We start from the raw sequence: 26,793 nt of genomic DNA, 5'->3' as shown, positions 1-26,793 counted from the left end.
GTGCGCAGCAGGCGCTTCATGTCCTTTGAGTTTTGTTCGAAGGGAGACAGAGATGTGGCCGCACGGTTACGTATAGTGTCCCCGCAGCATGACCACCAGCCTGATGGGCTCATTAGCGTCAGAACTCCCACGAATGCAGTGGTGAGAGGTGGCACATCAATAACGCTTCTCAAACTTTAAGAGGTCAAGCTGGTCTCTGAGGAAAAAAATTCTACCTGAGAGTTTGTGTGATTGACGTCAACCTGTTGATTTGCTATGTTGAAAGGCCTGGCATTAAATATTGACATAAAAAATGAATCAGAAGGGGGAAATCAATGACGCAAGTCCACTATCTCCCTCTTTGTGTTCCACGTTCTTCTAATAAAGAACTCTGTAAAATAACACAAGCATCAAAAGGCCCAGCGGTGTTTTCTGACTCAAATTGTAGGGTGCCGAGGGAGCCATTATGGAAGTGCCACCTGCTTCAAGGCCGCTTTTAGAGTTCTTGTGTTTACTACTTTAGTGTATCGTTAATGGTCTCTTACTGTTATTCCCGAGCACCTCTGGAAAAACATGGGTCTCCTGTAGCTATTTATATTTTTTTCCACATTTTCATAATTCTTTGTTTTCCATAATGGACATACACATAGTCCTGAAAACATGAATACTATTTCCATATAATTGTTTCCATTTTCCATACGCTACATTCTTTTCTGTTGATATTGAGCTTCATGTTTATTCTATCTATATTCATTCTCTGTTGGAAACCCTGTTTGCTTTTTTTTTTTTTTTTTCACGTCCTATTTCTATGGAACATGCATTTGTGGTATGAGCAAGAAAAGCATAAGTGAAGGCAAGCGAGAAATAATTTTATTTGTTTGACGCAATAAAAATTGTCTGTGGAAAACATCATTAAATAATTATAATAGCAATAAAGGTATGATCGTGATCAAAGTCAACAAGGACAACAGGGATGTGAAAGGGAGAACTAAAAAACCAGGGCAGGCTGGGATTTAGTAAGTGGGTTGAATGAGGAAAATGGACAGATTAACAAACAAAACAAGCCCCACTCAAAACTCCTTTTATTGCACGCAGACAAGGCTGTGGCCATATGTGGTTTAACCTCGTACTAGCTAGTAAGTTTAGAAATACTGACGATATCCAATCCTCCAGGGGGGAACTACATCCGCTTCCCTATCTCACGCATGTCTGCTTCCAGATCACTTCCAGCTCACACCAGGTAGCAAAATTGCCTTTTGGGTTTTTGAGAGGCGCCATAACTGTGCATGTCAGAACAAGTGCTCCCCCCTGTCTCATAGCATATTTTCAGCTGCATCTGTCAGCTTCTTTTACACACAGTAGTTGCCCCAGCATCACACAGCAGCTGAACACCAACCAAATTCAAGGTTTTTGACACAACTGGATAATATGAAAACAGAAACTATGGTAATTTTAGATGCCGTTAATTCAGGATGGCATAAACCTTGAGATTGGGTGGTCGTGTAATACTCTTGTTAACCAATGTATGTTTACGTGCATCTAAAGTAAGATCGAAAAAATTGCATAAAATACCTATAAAATTTAATTTAGCATTACATTTTCTTCATCACAAGATAAATCTGTATAAAAAAATAAAATAATAATGATAACATAAATCTGAATGCTCCTTCAAGACAATTAGAGTTGAGTTTAAAAAGAACTCTCCATCTTAAAGTCATTTTGTACTTTTCCATTCTTATCCTGCCCTGTACACAGAACGAGGTTCATTTCATGGTTGGTAGAGGAGACCGGGACTTTGTTGATCTTGGCAAAACTCTGACTTATGTCCATGAAGGTTTTTCGTTTGGTTTCAGGTAGAACGATAAAGAGGTAGACAGCCGCCACCACGCAGAAGCCCACAAAAACCAGGAAAGCAAATGGCCCCAGCGCCTCCTACATAAAACACAAAAGAAAGCCTAAGACAAATCCGACGCATGTTTTCCCAATGGGTTTAAAATAATTCAAATTAATTAGTCATTTACAGGTTGTCACAAAGAGTAGTAAACATGCTCTAATTAAAAACGGCCACATTGACAATTAATTATCTTAACGAACATATTTTAGGCTTGTGATAAATACATTGAACTTTTTGACATGTAACCGATTTTGATTACCCAAAGTGAGAATCTGTGATTCAAAAGTCTTGTTTGGGTGTTTTGGTCTGACCTTGAGCGTCGGTGTACAGGAAGACCGAACATAATTACTGCCGTATGCGCGTACCTGCTCTAGGTGATGATGAGACCCTAATAACCACGACTGCAATGGAGCCCAATTTATTGTGTGAGCTGTTATATCACTCCGGCTGTTGACACAGTTTGCCCGTGTTGAGTGAATTTCATAAGAGCACTATTAAACGACATCGTGCAAAAGGGCCTGCCCCACTTTGCATTTGGCCACTGTGATGTAATGCTCATCTGCAAAGTTAGAACATACAACAAAAGCATTCCCTTTCTCTCCCAGCTGTTCTGGACCGTGAGGCCCCACTCAGCTCGTGTGAAACCGTGTCACGATATCCGATACTGAGAATGAACTGCGGAAGCCGACTGTCTGGGACAGCATGTCCAGGGCGGGATGGAACGCGGAGAAACCCGACAGGATCCAAGTGCGAAGCCCTGCTGAGTCAGGACACAGAGGAGGTGAGGAGGTCCTTTTAAAACGGCGGGACAAATCCCAGCATATTTACTCCCATTGTGGCCAGTCAAACGATTTGCTTTCTGGGGCAGCACTTTGTCATAATCTGTGGTGGAGGTGTGTGCTGTAGACTGCAGAGGATTATACGCATGTGAGAAGGGTTTTATAGATTTACGGCGTCCCACTGGATGCCGAGTGAAGGACAGCGCCTGTGGAGCATGAAAGACTTAACCGTACACCACATGACAGGAGCATAACTGCAAATATCCGCAGTGGGCTGTTTAGGCGGTTTATGGATTATTGCGTTTCCATTACATCCTCGCTGCCCGATAATTGGGAGACATACTGTCGCTGCTGAGAAAGAAACACAATTATTAATCATAACAATCACTCGCCACTTTGCCTTACATGTGGTCAGTATATATGTGTATATATATATATATATATATATTTACTAATATGTATACATTCAGTTTCCATGCTGCCTAACCCAAAGCGAACTTCTTTAATTACACGCAGTCTGGCCTTGTGTTTTTCACTTATGTCACTTAGGTTAGTTCTGCTCCAGGAGACTAATAAAGTCATCCAATCTCATCTCTGGATGTTAACAAGGCTGCTGGCAAATTTGCGACATTCTATTCCTGTGTTAGTGGAAGTTTAATTACACTCATGCTGTGAAGAAAGAGAGGTTCAAGTCATTTCTCGCCGGTGTGCAATTGTAAAAATAGTGAATGTCCTTCTGGGTTAAATACTGGTATGGTTTATAGCATGCTGCTTTTAAGTTTGACTTTATAGCCCTAACCTTGACCGCAAAATACATTTTGCAAGAACGCATGTTGATCTTCAGTAACATAAGATAAAAGTTATGATAAAGTAAATATAGTAGGACGGTTATACACAGCCATAAAATACGGTTAAATCATCAAAATTTCATATTTCTGATATTGTTTTATACTCAAAGCAATGTTGGGATCCCATCACCATGGGCACCTGTACATTAAAAAATAATTATTTGGACTCAGGTGTTGACTTACCTGTATAAAAGGAAACAGGAGACCCACTGCAAAGTTGGACAGCCAGTTCACAATGCCCGCAATCATGAAGGCGGCCGGCCTGTAGGATTGCTCAAACAGTTCACCGGTCAGGATGAACGGGATGCCACCTGCCAAAAAAAACCCAAGAATGTTGTCAGTTATCAGTGGAGCAAACGCAATGACATCACGTGAAAGAGAAAGTGAGTAGTTCATTCTGTTCTGGTTTGGTTACGCACGATTGAACGCAAAATGATTACACAAGAGTCTCTGGCGTCTGTCTCAGTGGGACTTACGGAATTGTTCTTGTGGACCTTTGCTTCTAATGAGCCAGCTGCTGAGCAAATACTGCCACTCGCTGCTATAGAACCGTTAGTGGGAGCCTGGAGGCCAGCAATTTGAAGATCTTAAAAAATGTTCTTTATGCTCCACAAACATCGCTATAATTCGCATTGTCAAATAAGCAATATAGCAAATAGCAACAAGCTATATTGAGCTATTCAGCCCAAATGAAAAAAAAAAATCATTTGTTTTACGTAAAACATCTTAACCTTTACAATTCTGATATTCTGTTTTGTTGGGTTTTAAGACAAAATACAGCCCATGCCATTAAATCTGTGTTACCATGGCAACAGACAGCACACAATATATATATATTACCATGGTAACATCTGAAAATACGGGTCCCACGAAATACTTCCAACCATGCGTTCAAAATTAAAAGGGTATTTGTTCATCCCATTAGCAAAAGTAATGGAGATTCATTTAAATGTGCTCCCAGTTACCTCGTTAGTGTGAAGGCGAAGTTATGTTTTTTATTTTTTTATTAACAATACGTTTCTTACAGCCCATGCTGTGAGTCACAAACAAATTTTCATTTGTTTCATTATTATATGTGGAGCCAAAACTTTTTTTTTTTTATGCACAAACAGGAAGAATTTTAACAGTAATTGCCTGAACTTAACACTTACCGATAATAATAATGACAAAAAAGGAAGCCACGATAATGATGATAACAAAAATGATAATCATCATCATTATCGTCATGCCTTTTCTTTGAAAGAAGCTTTCAGACCACACAAGGGAAGTGAAAATGAACGGCAAAACAGAGGTAAAAAATGAGAAGGAGACTTGACACACAAAAAAATGTTGGCTTTAAGAGAGACTATTGCATGACACAAAAAAAAAGTTGGTGTTAATTTGTGGTAAGTTCCAGAGCTGTGCTAATACATTTTAAAAGAAACTACTTTAGGAAAAGTCTTCAAATTAGACATGTATTGGCAAATGAACATAACAAAAAATGTGTTTACCCCCGCCAGGGATGTAATGAATGTGCGTACTTGAGGAATTTTTATCTGAAGCGAGCACCCCTGCTGCAAAAACAAGCCGTTAACACGAGCCAACCGCCTTCGCCAGCGGTGTTTGACTATGACAGATGGTTTGGCACATGCTTCCTATTTTTCAACAGTGTATTGTGTAATCATATGAACAAAGCATAACACACTTCAAATTGCATTTTTAAACTCCAATCTCACTGGGCATGATGTATTTAATAGAAAAAAGCGGTGTCGATAACAACTATCACAGAAATGATTTGGCAACCATAAATTGCGTCTTATCTGCATTCTGTTTTATCCGTTTATCTTGAAATGCGCTGCGGCTTGAAGACAATAACTGTGAGAATGTTTCATGTAAGAAATGAGAATTTTTTTATTATTTGATCAAATGCAATTCATCCACTATCCTGTTTTGCTCAAGATCACTTGTAGGCTAAATCCTATTCCAGCAGACTTACAAAGAACGGCCAGGAATGCCCTTGCCAATCAGCTGTCAATCAAGAAAGGCTTTTTCCAAATTGTTCCCGTTAAAGTAGAAGCAGAGAATTTTCACAGCAATATGTGTTTATACACCCTTGCACCTGTAGATACCCCCTAAAAGCTCAAGTGATATAAAGTGCTTATACTAAAGTCTGCGGTTGAATTGGAGGTGGCAAATCGAGCCCAGTTTCTGAGAAAATAGTTGTCAGCTTAAAAAAGAAGGGAAAAGAAAATCTAATAGCTCTCATTTGGGATGACAGAGCAGGTTCATGCTGCAGGCAATATGATATACATGAGCCAAATTCCCTACCCTGCGTCATTTGTGGACACTCAAGTGGGATGCGGGAAAGGAAGACGCTGCCAGGATTTTTTTTCTTTTTCTAAGGAAGCTCAAAGAAATTCTCAAGTCTGGTATCTAACGCCTCCTCCAAATTTCTCACAACATAGACACCACCCATTGGGTCTGAAGGTACAAAGTTCAAAGTATTTTCAGAGTCCTTTAAAGGACTCGGCAGTTCTGATTAGACAAAAATATGACCAGTAGAAACGATAAACGTAGTTGGTTAACCTGCAGATGGTCTTTTGGCGCGCTGAATTAAAAGAACAGCCTTGAAGCTCCAAGCACAATGGTGTTAAATATGGCCCATTAAAATCCTGCGACAACAGGCCCAAGGATGTTTGGGTCAATATTTTGATGTGTTTGTGGAGAGCGCAGAGCCTCAGGTCACACAAGGATTGGAATTAAAATGGCTCCTTGAAGGTGACCTTCACTATAAATGTTTGTCAATTCTCAGGGTGAGCGAGTGTGGGCACAAGATGAAATAGCGATTAATGTCTTGTGAGAGCCTGATCACACAAATTGTTTGAAAACAAACCTGGCAGATGAAATGTAAAATACATTTCGTTGAATAATTATATTCTATTACCACTGTATGCCTTGTGAGGACACGCACACACACACACATTTGTTTCTTACACTCCCCGCTTCATTTCTACAATCCTTTTAATTAAATCTCGCAACAATTGCAACCACACATCATTAAGTGTCACCTTGGCTGTGGTTCATTCCACAGAATCTCCATTAACATTTCGAACAATTGATATTTTATCAATGTTCTTGCATGATCACCAAGGTGACTCGAACAAAAGTGGAATTTTTGCATGTTCAAGCAACAAATAGATTCTACTGTTATATTACAAAGGGCTATTAGGGAAATACAACTGAATTGAAAACTGGTGACCCCGCATTATCATCATTGTCATTTAAATTCCTAATTTACTCATTTTACCGGTCTTTACCCGGCCAGGCTCCATTAGATTTATAAATCACGGAAGCTACCAACAGTTAATGAATAATCCTAACCAAATTATTCCCTCTGTTCAGATGGGAAGAGCTTTTATGTTGTCTTTTTTTTTTCTTCTGCCGCTTCAGCGCTGTTAAAGAGCCATTATGACATCTGGGATTACTTCACTAGACTGATTTATCTTTATCCCTTTGAAAACAGTCACTGATGCAAGAATTTCATTAATATGATTTTTTTGATTCACTTTTAATGAATATTTATGATCTAAAGATTGTGACTGTTATGTTTGCCACATCTTGGATAATAATAATAATAATTTAATAATAATTTAATAATATTAATTTATTAATAAAAATAATAATAATAATAATACCCAACCACGAGAGTTTGTGAGGGGGCGTGGGGGGATTCAGTCCTGAACTGGTCCCAGCCAAACTCATCCTACGGGCGTCTTGGCTGTTCCATTTCTGTCTAATTGTAGAGAGTATGCTCAGACATTTGTGTCGTGAGTTGATGTGTGAGTCAGCCAAGTGATAATTTCGACTTGCATTTTCGACTTGCATTAACCACTTTTGAGTTGCTGTCATGTTGAGGGCCGTTCCGTTTGTAAATCTCGCCGTGGATGCAAGGAGTCGGAATAATTTGAAAATGGTCTCCTCGCCTCGCCCAGATACATGGTCCGTCAATAACGTCTGCTTCTTTGCTTTTGTGTTGATTTTCATGGACCCACAGTGGGTTTGCTTGCTTTCTTTTTCTCTTTTAATTCATGCTGGCCAAATCATTGCCCAAGGATGTGTAATGTTCTTCAAATTAGCACAGAATAAAAAATGTTGTAACTCATCACGATTTTCCTGACAAATGAACATATTTCTAAGAATGCTGAAAATGTCTCCCACACTTTGTAGATGATCACTCGAGGGAATGCGTGAATGTGACCTTTGTTTGAGAACTAGGCCAACCAAGGACTCGCCACTCAGAATAGCTTTGCATACGTTTTGACAAAAACACTGCTGCATATGTTGTTGACACCCAATCACTTCTTTAATGGTCAATAGCAAAATAGAAAATTAATTATCATAACTGTGATAATGCTATTGCTGGAAATATAAGAAAAACAAACATCCTAAAAAAAAGACAATATGCAAGGGGATTTTGTGCATATACCATTCAGTCTGCTCAATTTACATTAATTAAGAATGAACAGATGGCTTGTTTGTTTCTTCCTCACTGCTTGCTGCTTCATGGTTCTGAAAGTTCTTACCAGGAATAAGTACCAAAGTTATGGACCAATTTAGGTACAGAGTACCTATTATTGTGAAATCAAATGGTATATCAGTACCTCCGCTTATGCATGTACATCCACGTCCTAAAAATACTAAGTTTGAAATCCAAAGCATTTCTTTTTCCAAATGACTCGGTGCAAGAGTCTATATACCACAAGTTCCAGTTCGAGCCCCCAGCAGTGACATGACCCAATTAAGTAGCCTCCCTCAAACTAGACTTTCAATCACAGTCGCTAAGGGAACATCAACAGGTCGATTATCAAGGCGCTGGTGAAAAATACACTAACGAGAACAAAAAATGTCCGACCAGACCTTTTGATGCCATTTTTTTGTCATTTCTGTTGTCTACAAATTAAGGTTTGAAATTTAATTCAGTGTCTTTGAATCTCCAAAGTCCAAAACAAAGACAAGCAACTGTGATGTGATTTTCAGTCAACAGCAAGTGGCGAAATGGCCGCACATTTAAGATGGATCAAAATGGGTGGATTTTGCTACTTAATTCACATCCCACAACGGCAATATTAATCATAATGGCATGTTTATACCAGTGGGGAGGTCAGATAGAACATATCACTGGAACGATTTTCTTTACTGATGTCCTCTTTAAATGCCTTATCCAACCGGGATGAAAAAAGTGTCGTCTATTTCATCCGTATCGAAAATCAAATTTCCCAGGTTGATTCCATGCTATTTATTAATGCATGATAAAACACTGGCAGTATCTCACCAGTGAGGATTAATGTCAAACCAGCTGCACATAAAGAGCAGCAAGGAATGCTAAATTTGGATAAAAAAAAAAAAGGTTTAGGTGAAATGAACGATCCTTTCCGTCATGTCTTAATGTTATTGGTTAATTATGGGCAAATGTGACCACGATAGAAAGACTTCACAGTAATTGTGGCTCGTGGCTCATAATTGGAATGTAGTATCATAAGCAGTAGACGGCTTTATCTGCTCCAATATGCTATGAATCTCTGCTGTGAAGATGATATAAGACACAATTTCTATTCTCCTACAAATGCGTCGACCCAATGTATGAAATCCTTACAGTGTCAAGTGGAGCTGAGCTTATTGCAAGTGTGTTCGTGCATACAAAAGCAAGAGCTCATTGCCTGTTATTACAGTTTGAGTAAGAATTAAACCACACATGGTGAACAGCCAATAATCCGGCAAGCTGTAGTACAATCTGCCCATTTTGTTTACATCAAAACGTTCAAATGTAATGAGGCGGGATCATAAGATAAAAGTATTACCTGGTCCAGAGCAGAAGGACGCAATCACTGCCAGTAAGCAGCCATAACTGAGGTAAGGCATCCATGATACACGGTCCTAGGAAAAGAAAGGGAAGGTAGCATTAGCATTAATTCGGCAAAATGAAAATCCTTATGTGCATTGGTACTTGACAATGTAAAAAAAAAAAAATTCTCACGTCCCTAATTTTGTTCAACTGTCAATTCAGGTTTTTTTCTTTCTTCGTAATGTTGCCGTATTACAAACACAATACTGGGACAAGACTAGATAGGGAGGAGAGCAATCCAAAAACAATCTTACTTGAAAATTTAAGAACACTGTGAGTAGACTGAAGAACACTGCCATGGCGCAGAATCCAAATATGAGCAGAGGTTTCCGCCCAATTCGTTCTATCACTAAACCCTGCAAACAGGACAAAGACAGCTTTCAAGTTATATGGGAAAGTCATTTGCTATGCTATTAGAATTTAAAAATTCAACCCTGCTACATTTATAATTCTGTGTGTTTAAACGCCAGAATAAATTTTTAAAATATAAGATGTTTGTGCCCTGCCACGCTATCCATCTCATCATGGTCAAGCTAGTCTTTTTATCCTGTCCTAGATAATGTTAGAATAATGCCGTTGTCGCTTCACTAGCAACTGAAACATTGAGCAAAGTAATTCAATATTGTTATGTACGCAACTAGTGTAATTGTTTTTACCAATATTGTTGCGGTAATTGTTGAACACAATGTCAGCAGGCATCACTCCTTGCATGGTGATGTCAATCATTCTTGGCAAAGAATCCCAAGAGATTCTATTTGGATGCGCTTGACGTGAGATAGAGGCTGAATCTGTAAGCTGGTGGTTCCATGCATTCCTCCAGCTGCCAAAAGTAGCTGTCGATGCACGTGGAGGGGGCATTATGGTATTCAGGATTCTGGTCTAACCTTACTGCTCGGAGGCTGTAGAAAAAGGTCATTGCTGTTTGTACAATATTGTACGTATTCCACCAGCTCAGCAGAGACAAGGTGGAAAGGGAACACGCGCGTGTGTGTTTGGGCAAGCTTACACATTATAATTCATTGTGCGAGTGTGTCTGTGTGTCCCATTTGCCTTGAAGACAGAGGACATTTCTCAACCAGACACACACACGCATAAAAAAAATATCATCAGCAGAGCTGCAGCCCATTAAAAACCTTAAGGGTGTAATTCCATCCGCCTGTGTGACTTGGTTTGGAAGAGGATAGAACCTAAAAGATTGTGTATGGTACATGGGCAGAAAACGTGTTTTGTTCTCAAAGGGAGGCCAAAATCGTCCATCCGAATTATTCCGAACAAAGTCAGTTGGAAGAAGCCCCAGTTACCCGTGACGCGAGTGAGAAAAAGACATAATTGCAGTCTACAATGTCCAATTCTTCTTCAAGCTGTTGTCTGTGCTATTAGAAGCAATCTGAGTCCACTAATTTTCTTGTTGGTTATGAAATTATTATTATTATTTTGATTACTTTCACAATAGATAAGAACAAAATGTACACCCCGGATAATTTAACACTGAATGAAATAGGCGTTCTCACAGAGCATGTCTCATCTGCACTTCTTGGCAGAGGCAACAGAGGTCAAAGCTGTGACTTTAGCGCTCATGGTTGACAGGACTAAAACGTCTCGTCATTATTCATCACATCAAGAAGTAGACGAGCCATTAAAGACAAGTAGCCACAGCTTGAGGCACCACTGGCCCTTCATATGCCGTCGCTTCAGCGCCATCCCCAGATAAACCCTTGGGAGAGGCGTTGAGTGTGAAAATGTACTTTGTTTGGCTTTCATAGTCACACTGGTGACAATGAAACACAAAGACATTAAGAGGACATGCAAAAGTGTGGGCAAAGACTTTACCTGAACTCTTTTGGAGCTGCACCGATTAATCGATTAATTGACAACTAACCAATCATCAAGTTAACTGTCTTTATAATCGACGAGTTTTGAAACTTAATTTAATTTAAAATGTCCAAATTCTGTCTAATTCAGCCTCTCACCTGAAAATATATTTTTTAGCATTTTTGTCCATTTTTTTATGTTACGGACCAAATTAGCAACCCCATTTTAGTTTATTTATGTAATTGCACTGTCGATTTAATTTTCTATCCAGTTTCTGAATGAAGGGACAGAAATGAAAAGCTGTAACAATTTCTTCTTTTTGGAGAAAGTCGAAAGGACTTCCGTCACAAATATAACTAAATAAAAGGAGACGTACAGATTTAGTGGAGGACTTCATGAGCTATATAATAGTAAAGAAAACAAGTGAGGGATGAGTCATAAAATGAGGAAGTGATGGAGGGCAGTTTACACAAGCGTCTGAGCTCGTACACACAGACACACACACACGCACACACACTCAAACACATCAGTTGTATAAGCAACTACAATTCCAATGTAAAAACAAGATTTATATACTGTACAAAAAGCACTTAATAAATGTCAGCAGTGCAATGCAAGCAGACTATCAATAGTGCATTGACAGCAAAGTTACTCAAGCAAGAAAAGTGGTCATGATTACACAAACGTTTCTGGAAATGTTGTGCTGTAACCCAGAAAATGAAAAGTTTGAAAAGCCATATTTAACAAAAAATAAATGAAATACACTAGCAGCCAACGGTCAAAAAAGGTCTTGTATTATAATTTACAATGTGACAAGTGAATTGAATGTAGAAATGAACTGAAATATGTATTCGACTCCAATCATTGGCTTTCATTAGATCTAAAATTCACAGTTCATGACCACAGCCAACTTTATTCAGAGCTTGAAGCAGCTTCTCTCATTCCCTTCAATCAATGAAACCCACGCTTGTTATTTTAGCTGTTTTTGAGGGGCTCACTAACACAAAGCCGGTGAATATAAGACTGCATATAGTGTTTCTGTATATATTTACATTAAACTGGATTCAAGGCTTTTCTTGTCTGACAATTCACTGGTTCAATAAATAGTATAAAAAAAAAAAGTGCTCCTGCTGTGTCAGATTAATGGTGGAGCATGGAAATGCTTGCTGCTTGTTTAAAATTGCCAAGTGGTAACGTTATGTGTAGATTATTGGAGAAATTGTTCGAAAACTACAAGTACGTCTCCATGCACTCTTTACTGTGTATAATGAAACACTTTTTGGGCAATTACAGCCACTCCATAATGATTTCTGGAAATAAACTCACTATTGTAGTATATTTTTTTCTTATTCAAAGGGTTCATGTGGGGATATTAAAGTAGCTCATGAGCTCATATAACCACCAATGCAATAGAAGTACAATGATGAAAACCACAACAAAAACAACAACAAATAGGCTATAAACTGTATCTGCTATTGTGTGCTACCAGAGAAGATGTACTTGGAAATTACTAAATTATTCAGCATCATGGTGAGGCACCTTTAAACACCATTAGACATATCATGATTGACATTTAATACAGTACTAAAATGTTTACAAATGTGAGGTATGTAAGAATAGAAAAGCAGGTTCAATGTGGTTTAAGTCAAGGGAACCAAAAAACACAACCTTGGGTGTTTATGAATGATTTAAAGTGGCAATACTCACAGAGATGATTGCGGAAAAGGTCTCTATTCCTCCTGTGCTGAGGGTTATGTACGGAATAATATTTGGAGTAAAGCCTGCTTCTTGAAGGATCCCATTAGTGTAGTACCAAATCTGTAAAAAAGTTTCTAATGGTTCATCACTGAAATTAAGTTTAAATTAATCAAGCTAATGTCTGTAAATGGTTCACAAGTTGCTGTCCATTTAACCAAAAATGCAAAAATATCAAATATGAGCTGTTTTGTTTCTTCATAAAACAGCACCTTGGAAAATCCTTGACAGGACGGCGCATATACTTTGTTTTGTTCCATTGAAATAGGTGCAAACATTATTTTAAATTCCACTAATTGCAATCATGCGATCATTTGAAAAGCTGATGATAAATAATCAAATCAATTCAACAAAATGCATAATACAACCTTTCAGCTATACCAAGGTGGTAATTAGCAGTTCAGACATTTTGAACTAAATTACTACTTAGTCATTTTGAAAAAAAAAAAAAAAAAATCATACTGTTATTAAATTTGAATGACAGAGTGAAAGGTGTATCTTACGGCATTGAGGCCACAGAGCTGATAGCTGGCCATGGTGACTATGACGGTAATTAGCTGCCAGCGAACCGCCCGACTCTTCAGAAGCTGTAACATAGAGACCGTGTGGAGATTTTCCTGAGCTCGTGCCTCAGCGTGGACCTCTTCCAATTCTAAAGAAACATCATTTTTTCCAAGGAATTTCTGAAAAGCTGATTAAAACATGCACACACAAAAATAGCATTAGAATAGGTGAAAAAATAATCATTAAAACCATCATAATGTTAATTGCATGCTCACATCTTCATCTAATGACAAATTAATAACTCATTTATCTTTGGTAGTTTTTCCAAATAAAAAAAAAAAATGACCACAATTTCAAATAAGACAAGGCGAGGCAATTTCTTTTATACAACACGTTTCATACACATAACTCCATATATTTCACATAAGTATAACATTTAAAATTATTTACAAACAAAACGAAGACATTTAGATGTAAACCGCGATTAAGGGCTCTTTGAATAAATTGGGTTTAGCTCGGATTAAACTGCAATTACACTGGGGTTGACTCTACGTCTGTTGGCAGCTTATTACAAATAAGATAGATAACAGAATTATATGAATGTTTGAAATGTTTAATCGTGTGTGAAATATATTGCCTTGCCTTTTTGCACCTTTGTTTCCGAACTTGTCAAGTGAAATACTAGAGGGAATTTGTTGGGGTGAACACAACATTTTCTTCACTTCATGTCATGAAATTAAAACCTGGCGGTGACAGGACCTCAGGGTGTGTGCAGATTGAGGGCACAACCTAGTTTGGGAAACGCTTCAAACAAAATGAGAACAAAACCCGAAAAAAAAGAAAAGTTTATCTCTGATTGGTACGGCGATAAAAGGAGTAACTGTAAACATCGGAAAGCACAAGAAATGCTGCGGCCATGGAGCAACTTTTGTGTGTCTCAAAAAATGTTTATGACGTCAAAGTTACCCCGAGATATTCACCCTCAACATTATCCTTTTAAAATTCTTTCAATATCAGCCTGGCCCACAAAGGCCAATGAAGGGAAGATTATTCCTGTAACCTCGGCGGTAATAACAAAGCCGCTGTAATAATGGCAAGATGGTGACATAATAAAAGAACATTGTAGGGAGGGGAAATATAATCCAAGGATATCATTTAGCAATCCAGCATGAATCATGACAAAGGAATACGCTTTAAATCAGGTCGACAAAATAATGAAAATATGTTCTTATATGTGATTATCATGGTCAATGTAAATGTAGCCAGAGCCACTCGAGATGTGACCTACTTTAACTTCCCTGTGAAGGAGGAAATTTGGGGCATGTCTTTGCAGTGGCCGATTTCTTTACAATACTTTGAGACGAGCAAAGAAAGAAAAGAAATGCCATGATAAGATTATTTTATTTTATACAATTATCTGTAGTTTAGCTGAGTAAGGCCGGAAGTTTTAAAGATGCTGGCTGGTATGATTAAAAAATAAAATGACATCTGTGTGCAGGGTTGCAAAAGACCAGAGTCACTATTAATACTCATTACTAGTGTCAACGTTTATCACTGCAAGGTTCTGCACCATTTTTGTTTCTTTTTGTGTTTTTGTTGTTTTCAGCAAAAACCTAACCGGAAAGACATGATCAATATTCTATACTGTATTCTCCAGCTTTGAGACCGCTCAAGGAGCAAAAAGTTACCAGACTAGTGGGATGTCGTCGATGCGAGTATTGCAACGCAGTGTGAGTTACCTCTCTTGGCTGCAGCCTCATCCCTCCTCTCAATCAGTAGGTAACGAGGACTTTCTGGGAGGAAAGGCAAGATGCAGAGCTGTAGCACTGCGGGCAACGCCAGGAAGGAAAATAAGTAGTTCCACCTCGATTCCTGCAGTCACATATCACCAAGCGATAATGGAATCAGTGTTGTCAAGTTTGGTGTTGTATGCTCAGGTGTGTTTGAATTACAGTTCCTGCCTATTGCGAGCAACAGTTGTTATGAAAATATAATGTGTGTGTGTGTCAAAGTAGCTGTCATGGTTTTATTTGGGTTTTTTCCCATCGCTGTGTGCTAAATGAAACACAAAATCAGTTAGTGATAAGGCCAATATAATAAATTCCAAGAATCTGACTTTTATTTGTTATTGTATGCAGTGGAAGTAGCGGCAAAGATGAATAGACAAACAAAGATAGATTTATGAGAATAGTAGAGGCAATTTACATTGTCTCAGTGCGCCATGACCCACAATCTTTGAAATGTGCCTTAGAAGCTACATATTCATCATTCATTGGCTGGTAAATTTATAATAGTGAATATGACGCATCGTATTTTCAAGGGACCATACAGATAATGTATATTTCAACATTGCGCAGGTTGTTACCCAAGCAAAATGTTCCCTCAGTATTCCATCCATCCATCCATCCATCCATCCATCCATCCATCCATCCATCCATCCATCCATCCATCCATCCATCCATCCATCCATCCATCCATCCATCCATCCATCCATCCATCCATCCATCCATCCATCCATCCATCCATCCATCCATCCATCCATCTTTGATATTCAATTCTAAATTTTACTTTTTCTACTTAAGGTCTCATAATAACAGTGGGATCATAGTAATAATGGTAAATGCTGCAGTAAAGTTACAGTAAAAGGACTGTAATTAATCTATAGCAAGGCGCTGCAGGTGTTTTTTTTTTATTGCCGCAACAGGCTACGACTGCCATTAAATGCACCACGGGAAAATGAGAGAGATGGAGAGGGAGAGACAGTCAGACAGAAATAGCGAGAACCAAAGAACAGATAGCTCGTATAGTGTTATTAATGTTCAACCTGGATAATTTACCTTCTTCACCTAAGTGATTACTCCTGGTCCCTTAAGACAGGTCTTTAGGTAGTGGAAGCTCAGCACCCCAATAATAACTTTAGTGTTTGGACTATTATTTATTAGTGTGTTATAATGTGCATTGCGATTTTTCATTGTAAGCTGAAAAGGCCCAAGACACTCACACGTTTATCTAATGAAAATATAGTGTGATTTTTCAACAAAACAAAATTATCTGTGTCCTCCTGCATTTTTTAAAATATTGTGAAAATATTAGTTATCAAACGTATTTTATAAAGACATGTTTTTACGGTCATAGCAATTGGTCACCATGTTGTGACTTAAGCTCAATTTAATAATGTGCTCTGTGAGGCTATTGTTGTTTTTTCCACTCTGAGTCGTCACATGCTACATGGCTGAGACTGATGGGTGCATTGTCATGCTGTGGTTGAATGCAGATAAAAAAAAAAAAGAAAAAAAGGTTTTATCTTATGGCCTTTGCTGACAGTACAAAGAAAAAGTGAAAATCTGTTTAATGGAAGCTTCCCACAAATAGATGCAGGAGACAAAAATGGTTTCTGAAGTAGGTAAGCTCTAATGGAAAGGTCAGAAAAACCTGAAAGTTTACTTCTGCATTTATACGCCGGTCTTCATTGCTTTGCCGAACCAAAAAGGACAAATATAATGTACTCTAGCAAGAAAAGAACAACCTGGTTGAAAATCATCAGTAGCTGATCGTTAATTGAAAATCTTTAATTCAACAGCAAGCTGTGAGATGTGATTGGCTGTCACTTATAGTCGTTTACAGTCTAATGCATGATGGATTACACTGTGCACTGCAGTAATTATCTGATACATGCTGGCATAAACAACCAATTTTTTTTTTTTACATCTTTGAGTTATATTGATACTCATTAGGTCGCATATCTTTTCGTCCTTCATTTATACTTTAAAATTATTTGTACGGTTCAGCTACCAGAATCAAGAAACAAATTGACAAGTCCATTCGCTCAACATTCCTCTCATGTGAATTGATTTCTTTATTCATTTTAGTTTATTATAGTAATTACCAAGCCTGAGAAAAAAATTACATGCCGACTTGCAGACAAGGACTGTGGGGTCATCAGTGCCGTGCTCAAGGACACCTCGACAGTGCTGAAAAAGCAGACTAGCCTCCCTGCAGCAACAAAGTGAAATTTATGGGAATACTCTGACCCTCTGATCTGAAGTGAAGCTCACAGAGAGAGTCTCGGCCACCCTACAATCAATACCAATTACTGAATTAAAAAAACATTGCTCGGCCTTGGTTCAAAGTGAACTTCACAAAAGAAGACACAGTGTTGTATTAACGTAAACCGAAGTGTGCAATAAAATACTATGCACCATTTCAGTGAACAAGCACATAGGCTAAAATAAAAAATAGATGTATTTTCCTGTTATTGTTTATCTTTCGACTAGGTAATACAAAAAAAAATTCCGTACAAATATTGATTGAGCTTATCAAATTATTATGCGTTGTTTAGTGATAGACGCATAAAATCAGTCGGTGTAGTCAAAACAAAATTCTGTTATAAACTGGGGGGCACCCCCTTTAAGGTTCGGTGAGCATTGCAGCAGCTAAAAATATACACACGTAGAGACAAATGTCATTTTGAAGTTTGTGTGACAGCCAGATGACTTACAACTGATTTATTTAGTATGTTCAAGTGATGATAAGTACTGACATTTTCTATGCGCTGTAAACAACCCCCGACAGAGCGTCGTGATGGATTTTAAAAGCAACAGTATGAGTGAAGCAAGGCCCATTGGCTGTGAAAGAGCCTACTTGAGAAAATGACACGTTCTGTGAAGAGTAGAACTCGGTAAAGGATTATCGAGATTAGAAGATTCATCCCCGCTGCTGTATTGGAGTAAACACGGGAACGTGCATTGGCTAAATGTGATGGTCAGAAAGAAATAGCATTTGTCAAAGCTTATTATTATTACATCTTTGAGTCCTAATAATAGAAGCTTTCACCAAGACCACATAAGTGTTTTGCATTTTATCACCATTGGCGTTATTTGAATATGTCACTCATCATGCATCTGGTATGCGCTTCTGTAAAATTACTGCCAAGCAGAGAAGCCTAAAGGGTGCCAGATAGGTCGTATGAATACATTACGTGTGGGACAGGTCACTATTCATGAATTACAAATGAATTGTGCCGTGCTCGTGTGTAAATGTCAATGCAAAGGAAGGCTGGATTTGCACTGCTTGTTTCAATTCAGATTTATTTTTTTGCAATGTAAAGGACGGGCACACAAACATGCCTAGGCTAATATTTTAAGACAGGATTTGTACTTGTTGAGTATTGTTTTCTAGTTTCGTGAGTGTTTTTGTAATTTTCACGCAATTTTCAACCATAAAACTACTGTGAGCTTTCCTTTTTGATGACTATTGATGTTATTATTATTGGCAGAACCTGAAAAAGAAACGACAGCCATTTGTCTTTGTATCTGTTCTAAACATTGGCACTATTATGATTTAACCAAGCAGCACAGGTCAGCGGTGAGTGAAATAAGCCAAAGTGGCTTAACAGCTTTTACAGATCAATGCCCAAGAAGAGAAAAAAAGTTGCAGAGCAAAGCTGCTTCTGGAAAGTTTTATCAAGGGGGATGAGTCCAAACAATGTTCATCTTCTTTGAACACATGTTGTCAGAAAACATTTAGGTCATTTGGGAACAAAAAAATCGGAAGAACAAAACGTGTTAAATAGTGAGCAAATATCACAATAGTGCCCTTTGGGTTTTTCCTCCTGCTTCTTGCCCAAAGTTACTTTAAACGGGATAAGTGGTAGAAAATGGATGGAAATATGAACATGGTCTCACATTGTCCAATTGGTACTTGCCCCAGATTTCTTGCCCCACAACCCCCCTGAGATTTTGCTTCTTTATTCTTCTCAGGCTGCCGCATCGTAAAACAGCTAGAGCCTTCAGATGGCCTATATTTCATTGGCACCTTGTCTTTATGTATTTTCTGCTCAAGAAAATGAAACTTGCAGCCATTTCCAATCATATCACACCATTTTTGAAGCAATCGGTAAAATAAGTACCGGGCATTAGACTTTTTAATTTGTGCAAGATCTTGCTATGACATCATCAACCGAACTTCGCCACACTTGAAATGAGCCGTTATGGTTTAAATCCATCACTCACCTGGCCCAACAGCTCAGGTAGACCCAGCACCTGACCGACAAACACTCCGAGACAGATCAGAATTGAGTTGAACTGACCGATGGAACCTCGGATATATCTTGGGGAAATTTCTCCAAGATACATTGGTAGTACGCTGAGAGCTATACCTATGAAGAAAGAAAAAAAACAAGACATTCAAATAATCAGAATACATTTTAAAAAAAAAAAAAAAAAAGGGCTGTTGAAAGTCTTTTTTTGCTGCTGAATTTGCCCCCACAATCAAATCAATTCAGTTGGAGTCACCATGGTCAACTACAAAGCATTGCAAGGCGAAGGTTATTAGATGAGATATGTAAGCGGTGGATGCTTGTTAGTTTATTTTCTGGCGCGATTTTGAAAAGAAATGATTTTTTTTCCCCCTCCTCCTTCAGATCTGAATCAGCTAAGGACACGATAAACAAATGTTTTATAGAACATCATTGTTACGACACGTATTAGTGTATGTAAGACTACAGCTTCCGATCCTCCATAAACAAGTCTAGAAGCTTAAAATGAATTGGCGATATTGCTTTAATGTCCCTATTTATTAATCAGCTCTTTCCAACATCTAATCAAAGTAGCAATTCTTCCCTATTACAGAAACTCAGTGGAGTTGATGATTAGGACTAAATGCTAATTTCATGGTCACTGCACAGCCAACAAACACAAACACACACACAGGTAATTTCAAATCACCTGCTTGATGAGACATCATTGTAAGGGTGCAAAGGTGGGCAGAAGGGGAAGTTAGTTGACAGAATATATATCGGGTCCTTCATTTCTTTGATCAAAATCAACTTGAGCTCATGCTGTAGATGTGAAAAGCTAAATTTCAATTGATTCTGTATTTACTCATGCAGGTGACACAGTAAAATGGACACAAAAAATACAGACGCCGCCAACGAGAAAAGTCATCTGTGTGGGCTGAGCCGCGGAACGTTACACTTACCAGAGTCCACTCCCATGATGAATCGACCTATGATGAGCATCTCAAAGGACCGGGCCCTCTCTCCAAAGGTCAGCAGCAATGCAGCTATCACAGCAAAGATGTTATTCAGTAACAAGGTTCCTTTTCTGTTTAGAAAAAACAAACAATACAATAAATTACAATCCATTGAGACAATAAATAAATAAATAAAGACTACAAGACTGGCATGGTATGGCTCAAAAGGTGAACGATCCGTCTTGACTATTTAGTTTATGGTTTAATTTGTAGGAAAGAAGTTCTAGAAAGTTTGTAGGACTCTTAAGTTATGAAAGTTCATTGCACTTAATATCTTTAGAAGCACGTCTTTTTCCAAAGCTCAAGCAGCACCCCCCTTGTGGCGTTCATGTTTTCGTTCAAGCGGCGCAGTAGCATTTTGTCAGAGAGCGCCGACTTTGCCTAGTTAATTTAATTTAATTGGATCTGCATACAGCATCGCCTGGAGGGGTTTCCCCCCATTTGAACATTCCCCCAGTAAATGTTTTTACCACTAATTTATGATCTCCATTGAGATAAACTCGTCTGCTTTGAATAATTCAGGACAATGCTGCATGAAAAGCGATGACCACTTGGGAACTCTTAATGAGTCAGTCGACTGGATTTACATAGTCTTCATAAGATATTAACCACTCAACTCAATTCCTGGTCTGAGATATGGATTTGAGCTTTTTTGGAAACTATTTTACGGTGAAAAGAAATACCAGCTCAAGCAATGGTTCCAAACTGAGAATTAAGTATGAATAATATATATCTCAAATTGTCAGCAATATGGATCAGAGGTTTCAAGTTGAGATAGCCAAAAGCCATAGTTAAGCAGCTTTCTTACCCGGAATGAGTGAGAATAAATAATTGACTTAAAGTTCTCTCCGAGTGACATCCTCGTCCCCTATGTATAATTGTTATTATATCATTGCCACAAAATGAATAAATTAGGGATCAGCCGATACCCTTTATTCTTTCCTGAATCTTAAATCTCATAAATGTTCCAAAATATTTAGATTTTTTTTTTCAGCCTGGTGATATGATACAAGTAGAGAAAAGAAAGCTATTGATAACACATCAAAGATGGAAAAATGTATCCCAAACACGCTGAAATCATCTCACCTTCCTAATGTTTTTATTGGCCAAGAGACAGCAAGTGTTCCACAAAGGCCCCCAATAGCAAATATGGAGACTGTGATGGACCAAAGTAGTGTGACTGTCTCTGCTCCGGCAGGTTCATCATATCTCTCCATCCATGTCTGATTGTAAAAAGCTTTAATGTACTGAAAAGGAACAAAAAAGAAATCAACATTTAGAAAAGTGTTTCCCAACATCTACTGACCCAAGGCACATCTTTTAAATTAGAAAAAAAAAAACTTCCTCGACAAACATACAGCAGAATGAAGATTGAATTTTCCTCAAAGAAATTGTGTGGTTCACTCACCACAGTCTCCTGAATGAACACTTACAAGGCTTTTGATCGGATCAAGCTTGTGACCTCACTGATTCAATGAGGCGAGTGCACGAGTGTATTTTAATGCGATGGTTGAGAAATGAAAAGCTTAGAGCTTTAGAATAACGCCACGAAATAAGATGCAAAGCAGCTTGATTGACTGTATAAAGCGCATTTCATACACGTATTAAAAACAAATACTGAAAGGCATATACAAATAAAATAATTTAAGAAGACACACACAAACAAAAAAATACTAAAACGCTAGCGATGCTTTAGAAGCCTTCAATCATAGGTATGCAGGTGTGGGGTGTTGTTTTTACCTTGGAATTAAAAGCATTTAGAACAAAGAAGCCCATGAAATATAAAGGTTACTAACCTGACGTCATCCTGGCATTTTAATTCCTCATTAATAAACAGAAAAATGTTCAAATTCAAACAACTGAATGAATTTCATATCCGGTAAATAGACTTGCATGACCCTCAGCTTTTCAAGTGACTACACTTTGGACTTTTTGGAGAATGGCAAAGTCAGAGATGTGGATTTGGCTACTTTCCCATGGGATGACTCTTTTTTTTTTTCTCCTTTGAACTTTATTATTATACAGTAATGATCCCTGAGTGGATAGTTTGAGGCCCTGGGCAGTTTGGGGGCACCTTGACAGTGCTCACAAAGAATCTGGCATCTCCAGTCCTTTATCTTAATTTACATATTTCTCACTCATGGCAGGTCTTGGATCTGTGACTCTCTAGTCCTCAAGCCAATAACCAAAAGAGCTAAGTGACTTCGCCCGAAGTTTAAAGACTCACTGAATCTGCTTACTCCAAGAAAAGAGGTGCAGGGGTCTATTTTTTTCTTCCCTACCGCCCCTAGTGCCATCACCATCATTTTACTTTGACAGTTATAAAACATTTATTCTAGCTATGACCCCCATCTCCTCCTCTCACTGCATGGCAATGACCTTCTGTCTCCAGAGCGTGATAAAAATCACAGCACGTTCAGTTGGTTTAGCCGATGGGAGCAAAGACGAGTTCCCTTGTGCCTGTTTTTGACGGAATGATGGGAAAAGAATGGCGGCTAGTAATCAAACGTTAAATTTCATTAATCAGCTGAAGTGGGCCTATTTCTCCCCATAGCAGCAATTCTGTAGTTGTCTTCACCTCCGTGACATCTCCATCGCTCCTTGAAATCCTCGTGGGATCAACTTGCGTGATGCTCAGAGCCAGGGAGAATTTTAGGATCAGAATTTTAGAGGGCTGCTAACTGTTTTGCTACCAGAGCACACTCGGTGGGTGGGAGCTTGCACTTTTGTCGGTAAAATATAACATTGATACCGACATCTCGAACTTATTTAAAAAAAAAAAAAACTCTTAAATATTGGGAGGGAGAGCTTGGATTTAATTTAAGGGTGCCTTAGCACCTCCCAAAATGGTCCAGACACACTACTCAACCCTTTCGTCTCATTATAGCAGCCATGATTACATCTTACAGCAAGATCTTCACAATAATTCAGCGATGCCTGCTGTTTACATATTCATGAATAAAATATGTTCCGCTAGACAGGCTGTCTACCAACAACCACCCACTTAGCCAGTCTGTAGACACAATTTAGCAAGAAACTTTTTTTTAACTTTAATATTTAAATAGACTTTTTCTTTTTACTTTTTTCCTGGCGCATTAGCTAGTCACAATTATTTCTTTCCAGTGTGGGAGGAAGTCAAATAAGAGTCAAGTGATTATGGTTGTGTAGCTAAGTCAAGGGCAGTTTGTCTTACCAGTGCCGGAGCATTGACGACTGAGAGGTTGTAGCCATAAAGGAAAGACGAGCCCAGGGCACCAAAGAAAGCTGCACTTAGAAGACAGGATGTGACCCGCTTCTATTGAGAAAGCACACAAAAATAGAGTCATGTGAACTCAAATTGGAGTTTTTTGTGAGGGCAGTCAAAATGTTGTTGATCAAACTCAAGGTTCATTGAAAAGTCAATGCACACGCTTTTAAAGCCGACCTAAGTCCATGGAGGGAAATGTTCACTTTCCATAAAAATGTTTTACATGGTTTCCTATACACATAATCTCCACGGCAACCTTTGCACCTTTCACTGCCTAAACATTGAACAGCTAAGTCTTGCTTGTATGGGATTCTATACACTAACCTTTTTGTCGCCGCGGTTCTTTTCAGGCGACTCGGCATTCTGTGGTTTATCCATTTTAGCGGTTCAGTGAATCTTCTGCTGATACAGGACACTCATATGCAGATAAGGTCCATTTCACAATCAAGATGAGGAAGTGGGAAAATCTAAAAAAGATATATCTGGATCCTGCATATGACTTTGCTATATTACAGCACCATGCATGCTGTCATATGTTTGGGATTTATTCTTACAGAGGAAATTATGACAAATGATCTATACAACCAACATAAGATCTGCTTTAATTTGGAGGACGTCAGGATAATGACACATAAATACATAAATCAACACAACTACGGAGAGAATATTCTAACTCCACCCAGGAAGGGCTGAGCTAGCACGTCTCAAGCTTCAGTGCAATAATTATTCTTTTTTTTTTTTTCTTTTGCATATTTTGCAACGATCACCAATATGACGTAAAAGACTGATTCTGCCACCAAGTGGTCATAAAAATGGAATGCAAGATTTGGAATGGCAATTTAGGCATAGGTAATTACTTAGAGCTTTGAGAATGACTCGCTCTTTCATGATAGTTTTTTATTTTTTTTTCCCCTGAGGACTTTGGAACAATTATGCTCTTGTATGTATAGTAAACGGTGGTGGCCAGTATCCAATTAAACCATTTCCTGTTATTTCCTTTAGCACTAAGCTTCCAGAAAGTAAATTTGTTTGAGTAGATAAGCAGAGGGAAAACAATTTAGGTTATTATTCATCAAATAGCAAGTCAGTCCAATAAATGATTTAGTATTTTAGGGGTATTTAAAGCTGTAAGACATTTTATGTTTTAAGCTATTTTATTTCACAAATCAAAGCATGGGAAACACACACTCACACACTTTTCTTGCTTATGATTTAAGATCACCAAAGCAAACAAGTATTGTTGTAATTACAATTATATTATGTTCCACTTGTTTTTAAGTAGATTACTGCTTTACTGTGACAATTATGACAAGCAACAAAACTAGCGCTGGCCTACCTGGATTGTATATTTTTTCTATTTCATTCTTTGCTGTGGGAATACTCACCCACGTGTATATCCAATGCGTGCGGAAGGTCCACTGACTTGCTCACTGTGTGTAATAAGAACTGCACCAAAAGCTCACCAATTATTAACTTGCACGGGTCTTTCTGGGGGTATGTCTCGGTATCTCGTGTTACCCAGGAAACATCGAATGGCTCGATTGTATCTATAACAGTCCACTCATATAAGGACGGAATTATATTTATCATGATCCATAAACACTATTAGATATTGACATAAAATCGAGTCCAAATGTACAGTATTTATTGCCAAAATCAAAGACGTAACTTTATGGGCTTATAGAGAGATAAGTTATCATATCATGTTTACAGCACGTGACGAAACGGAGCTGTTCCGAGATATACCAGTAAATGCTTTCCATCTGGGAAGCAGATGTGGGGAAAAATTTAAGAGGGTAAAATTTTGGGTTTTTTCCCTCTGTTGTGTCTCCCCAAACACTTCCAGTTATTTTTAAATGATGACATCGTGTTGTTGTCTCCAAAAGCATAAACACAACCTTTGTGCTTTTGGCGGCAAAAACACTGATGAGTTGATACCCACGTGAGTTGACGAGTCGATCTTAAAAGAGCAGAGCTGAGTATTCACGGAACAAAATGGCAGTCCAGTCTCTCCAGTCCAGTGTAAAAGAAATTCCTGCTCGACAGAGGGTGCAGCTATAAAGGACACACAGTAGTGGTTTTCTTGGCCAAAAAAAGTTCTCCCCTCGGGCGCTTTTCTCCCGTCAACGACTGCTTTATCCTCACGTGGTATTTTACCGTGCTTACAGTATGGAACAAATCTAGGAACAATGTTTAAAACGCATGGAAGGCAACCATAAAGATGTGGCAAATATGACATGTCATAAAAAGTAGCTCACCGCACATGTCTGCAAATCTCAACAGATACTCACTATGAAGAAGTAATGGAACTCGGACTTTTCGGGTCGTCGCCCCTGAGAGTCATCCTTTCTCAAGCTCGGAGCCTAGGTAACACGTGTATTAGATTTCCCCTTGTGCGTAAAAGCAGTGGGAAAACAGTTGGACTCCACCACAGGGTGCTAAAGAAAACATCTAAACAATGTTTGCTGTCTTTAGGCAACCGTGTCGTCTGCAGGTTATACTTGTTTTATTTTTCTTACAAAATACGAGGCCTTGCCCTGAAACAGGAGGTGTTTCTGCCTATTGCCTATCTATCCTTTGATAACATTATCGAGGCAAAGGTTCATCCAATCAAACTGTTGGGTTAAAGAAATATAGTCCTAGATTATATTATGTCATCAGATGAGGTGTAAAAACACCTATCTGTCATGGTCAAGGCTTTGTGATAATCCTGACCCATATTTTAGACAAGCATAATAAATTTGCTATCTTTATCACACTTTATCAAGTTAATTAACACTCACCAGACTCTTTATCATGAAGATTCCTCCGCTAGAAAAACTGCAGCTAAGCCACTAGGGAAAGAATACTCACATGAGAATCAGTAAACTGATTCAATTAGCTTGCAAAATGGGAAGAAGGAAGACACGGAATTGCTATCCTCCCCGGACAGATGGCTCGATGAGTATCAAGTTTTTGACTAAAACGTGGCTTAGTAGCATGCGATGTTGTTATCGGCAGTATTGTTTTCTGTTTTGTTTACTTTTTGCTGTCTGCCAATCGACAATTTCTTCAACCAGATT

At 38.4% G+C, this 26,793-nt stretch overlaps 1 protein-coding gene and 1 long non-coding RNA gene across 6 annotated transcripts in view; one reads left to right on the top strand and one right to left on the bottom strand.

Moving 5' to 3' along the window:
- Nucleotides 1-20,486, top strand: part of LOC137840733 (uncharacterized) — a 30,152-nt gene extending 9,666 nt beyond the window's left edge. Inside the window, exons 2-3 of the long non-coding RNA XR_011087682.1 lie at nt 2,479-2,654; nt 20,342-20,486. This is a non-coding gene — a long non-coding RNA (uncharacterized lncRNA). The remainder of the gene's footprint in view (nt 1-2,478; nt 2,655-20,341) is intronic.
- slc2a9l2 (solute carrier family 2 member 9, like 2) lies at nt 828-26,562 on the bottom strand. Of its 5 annotated transcripts, none has more exons than XM_049733708.2 (13): nt 26,515-26,562; nt 24,056-26,094; nt 23,678-23,779; nt 21,571-21,731; nt 20,431-20,555; nt 19,464-19,609; nt 15,192-15,324; nt 13,452-13,639; nt 12,901-13,011; nt 9,636-9,737; nt 9,338-9,413; nt 3,684-3,811; nt 828-1,911 (listed from the first exon to the last, which is right to left on the bottom strand). In XM_049733708.2, the coding sequence occupies exons 2-13, from the start codon at nt 24,107-24,109 to the stop codon at nt 1,669-1,671; spliced, it is 1,569 nt and encodes a 522-aa protein (XP_049589665.1). In that variant the 5' UTR covers nt 24,110-26,094; nt 26,515-26,562; the 3' UTR covers nt 828-1,668. The 5 variants fall into 5 exon arrangements, with proteins under 5 accessions (XP_049589665.1, XP_068508410.1, XP_049589666.1 ...); XM_068652309.1 differs by having other exon boundaries at nt 24,056-24,198; nt 25,117-26,556; XM_049733709.2 differs by having other exon boundaries at nt 24,056-24,130; nt 25,117-26,556.
- Nucleotides 26,563-26,793: the final 231 nt, after the last annotated feature.

The sequence above is a fragment of the Syngnathus scovelli genome, chromosome 11, assembly GCF_024217435.2.
Source record: "Syngnathus scovelli strain Florida chromosome 11, RoL_Ssco_1.2, whole genome shotgun sequence".
NCBI classification, from domain to species: Eukaryota; Metazoa; Chordata; class Actinopteri; order Syngnathiformes; family Syngnathidae; genus Syngnathus; species Syngnathus scovelli.
The sequence above is the reverse complement of the archived record's forward strand: the minus strand, read 5'-3'. Positions and strand labels throughout refer to the sequence as shown.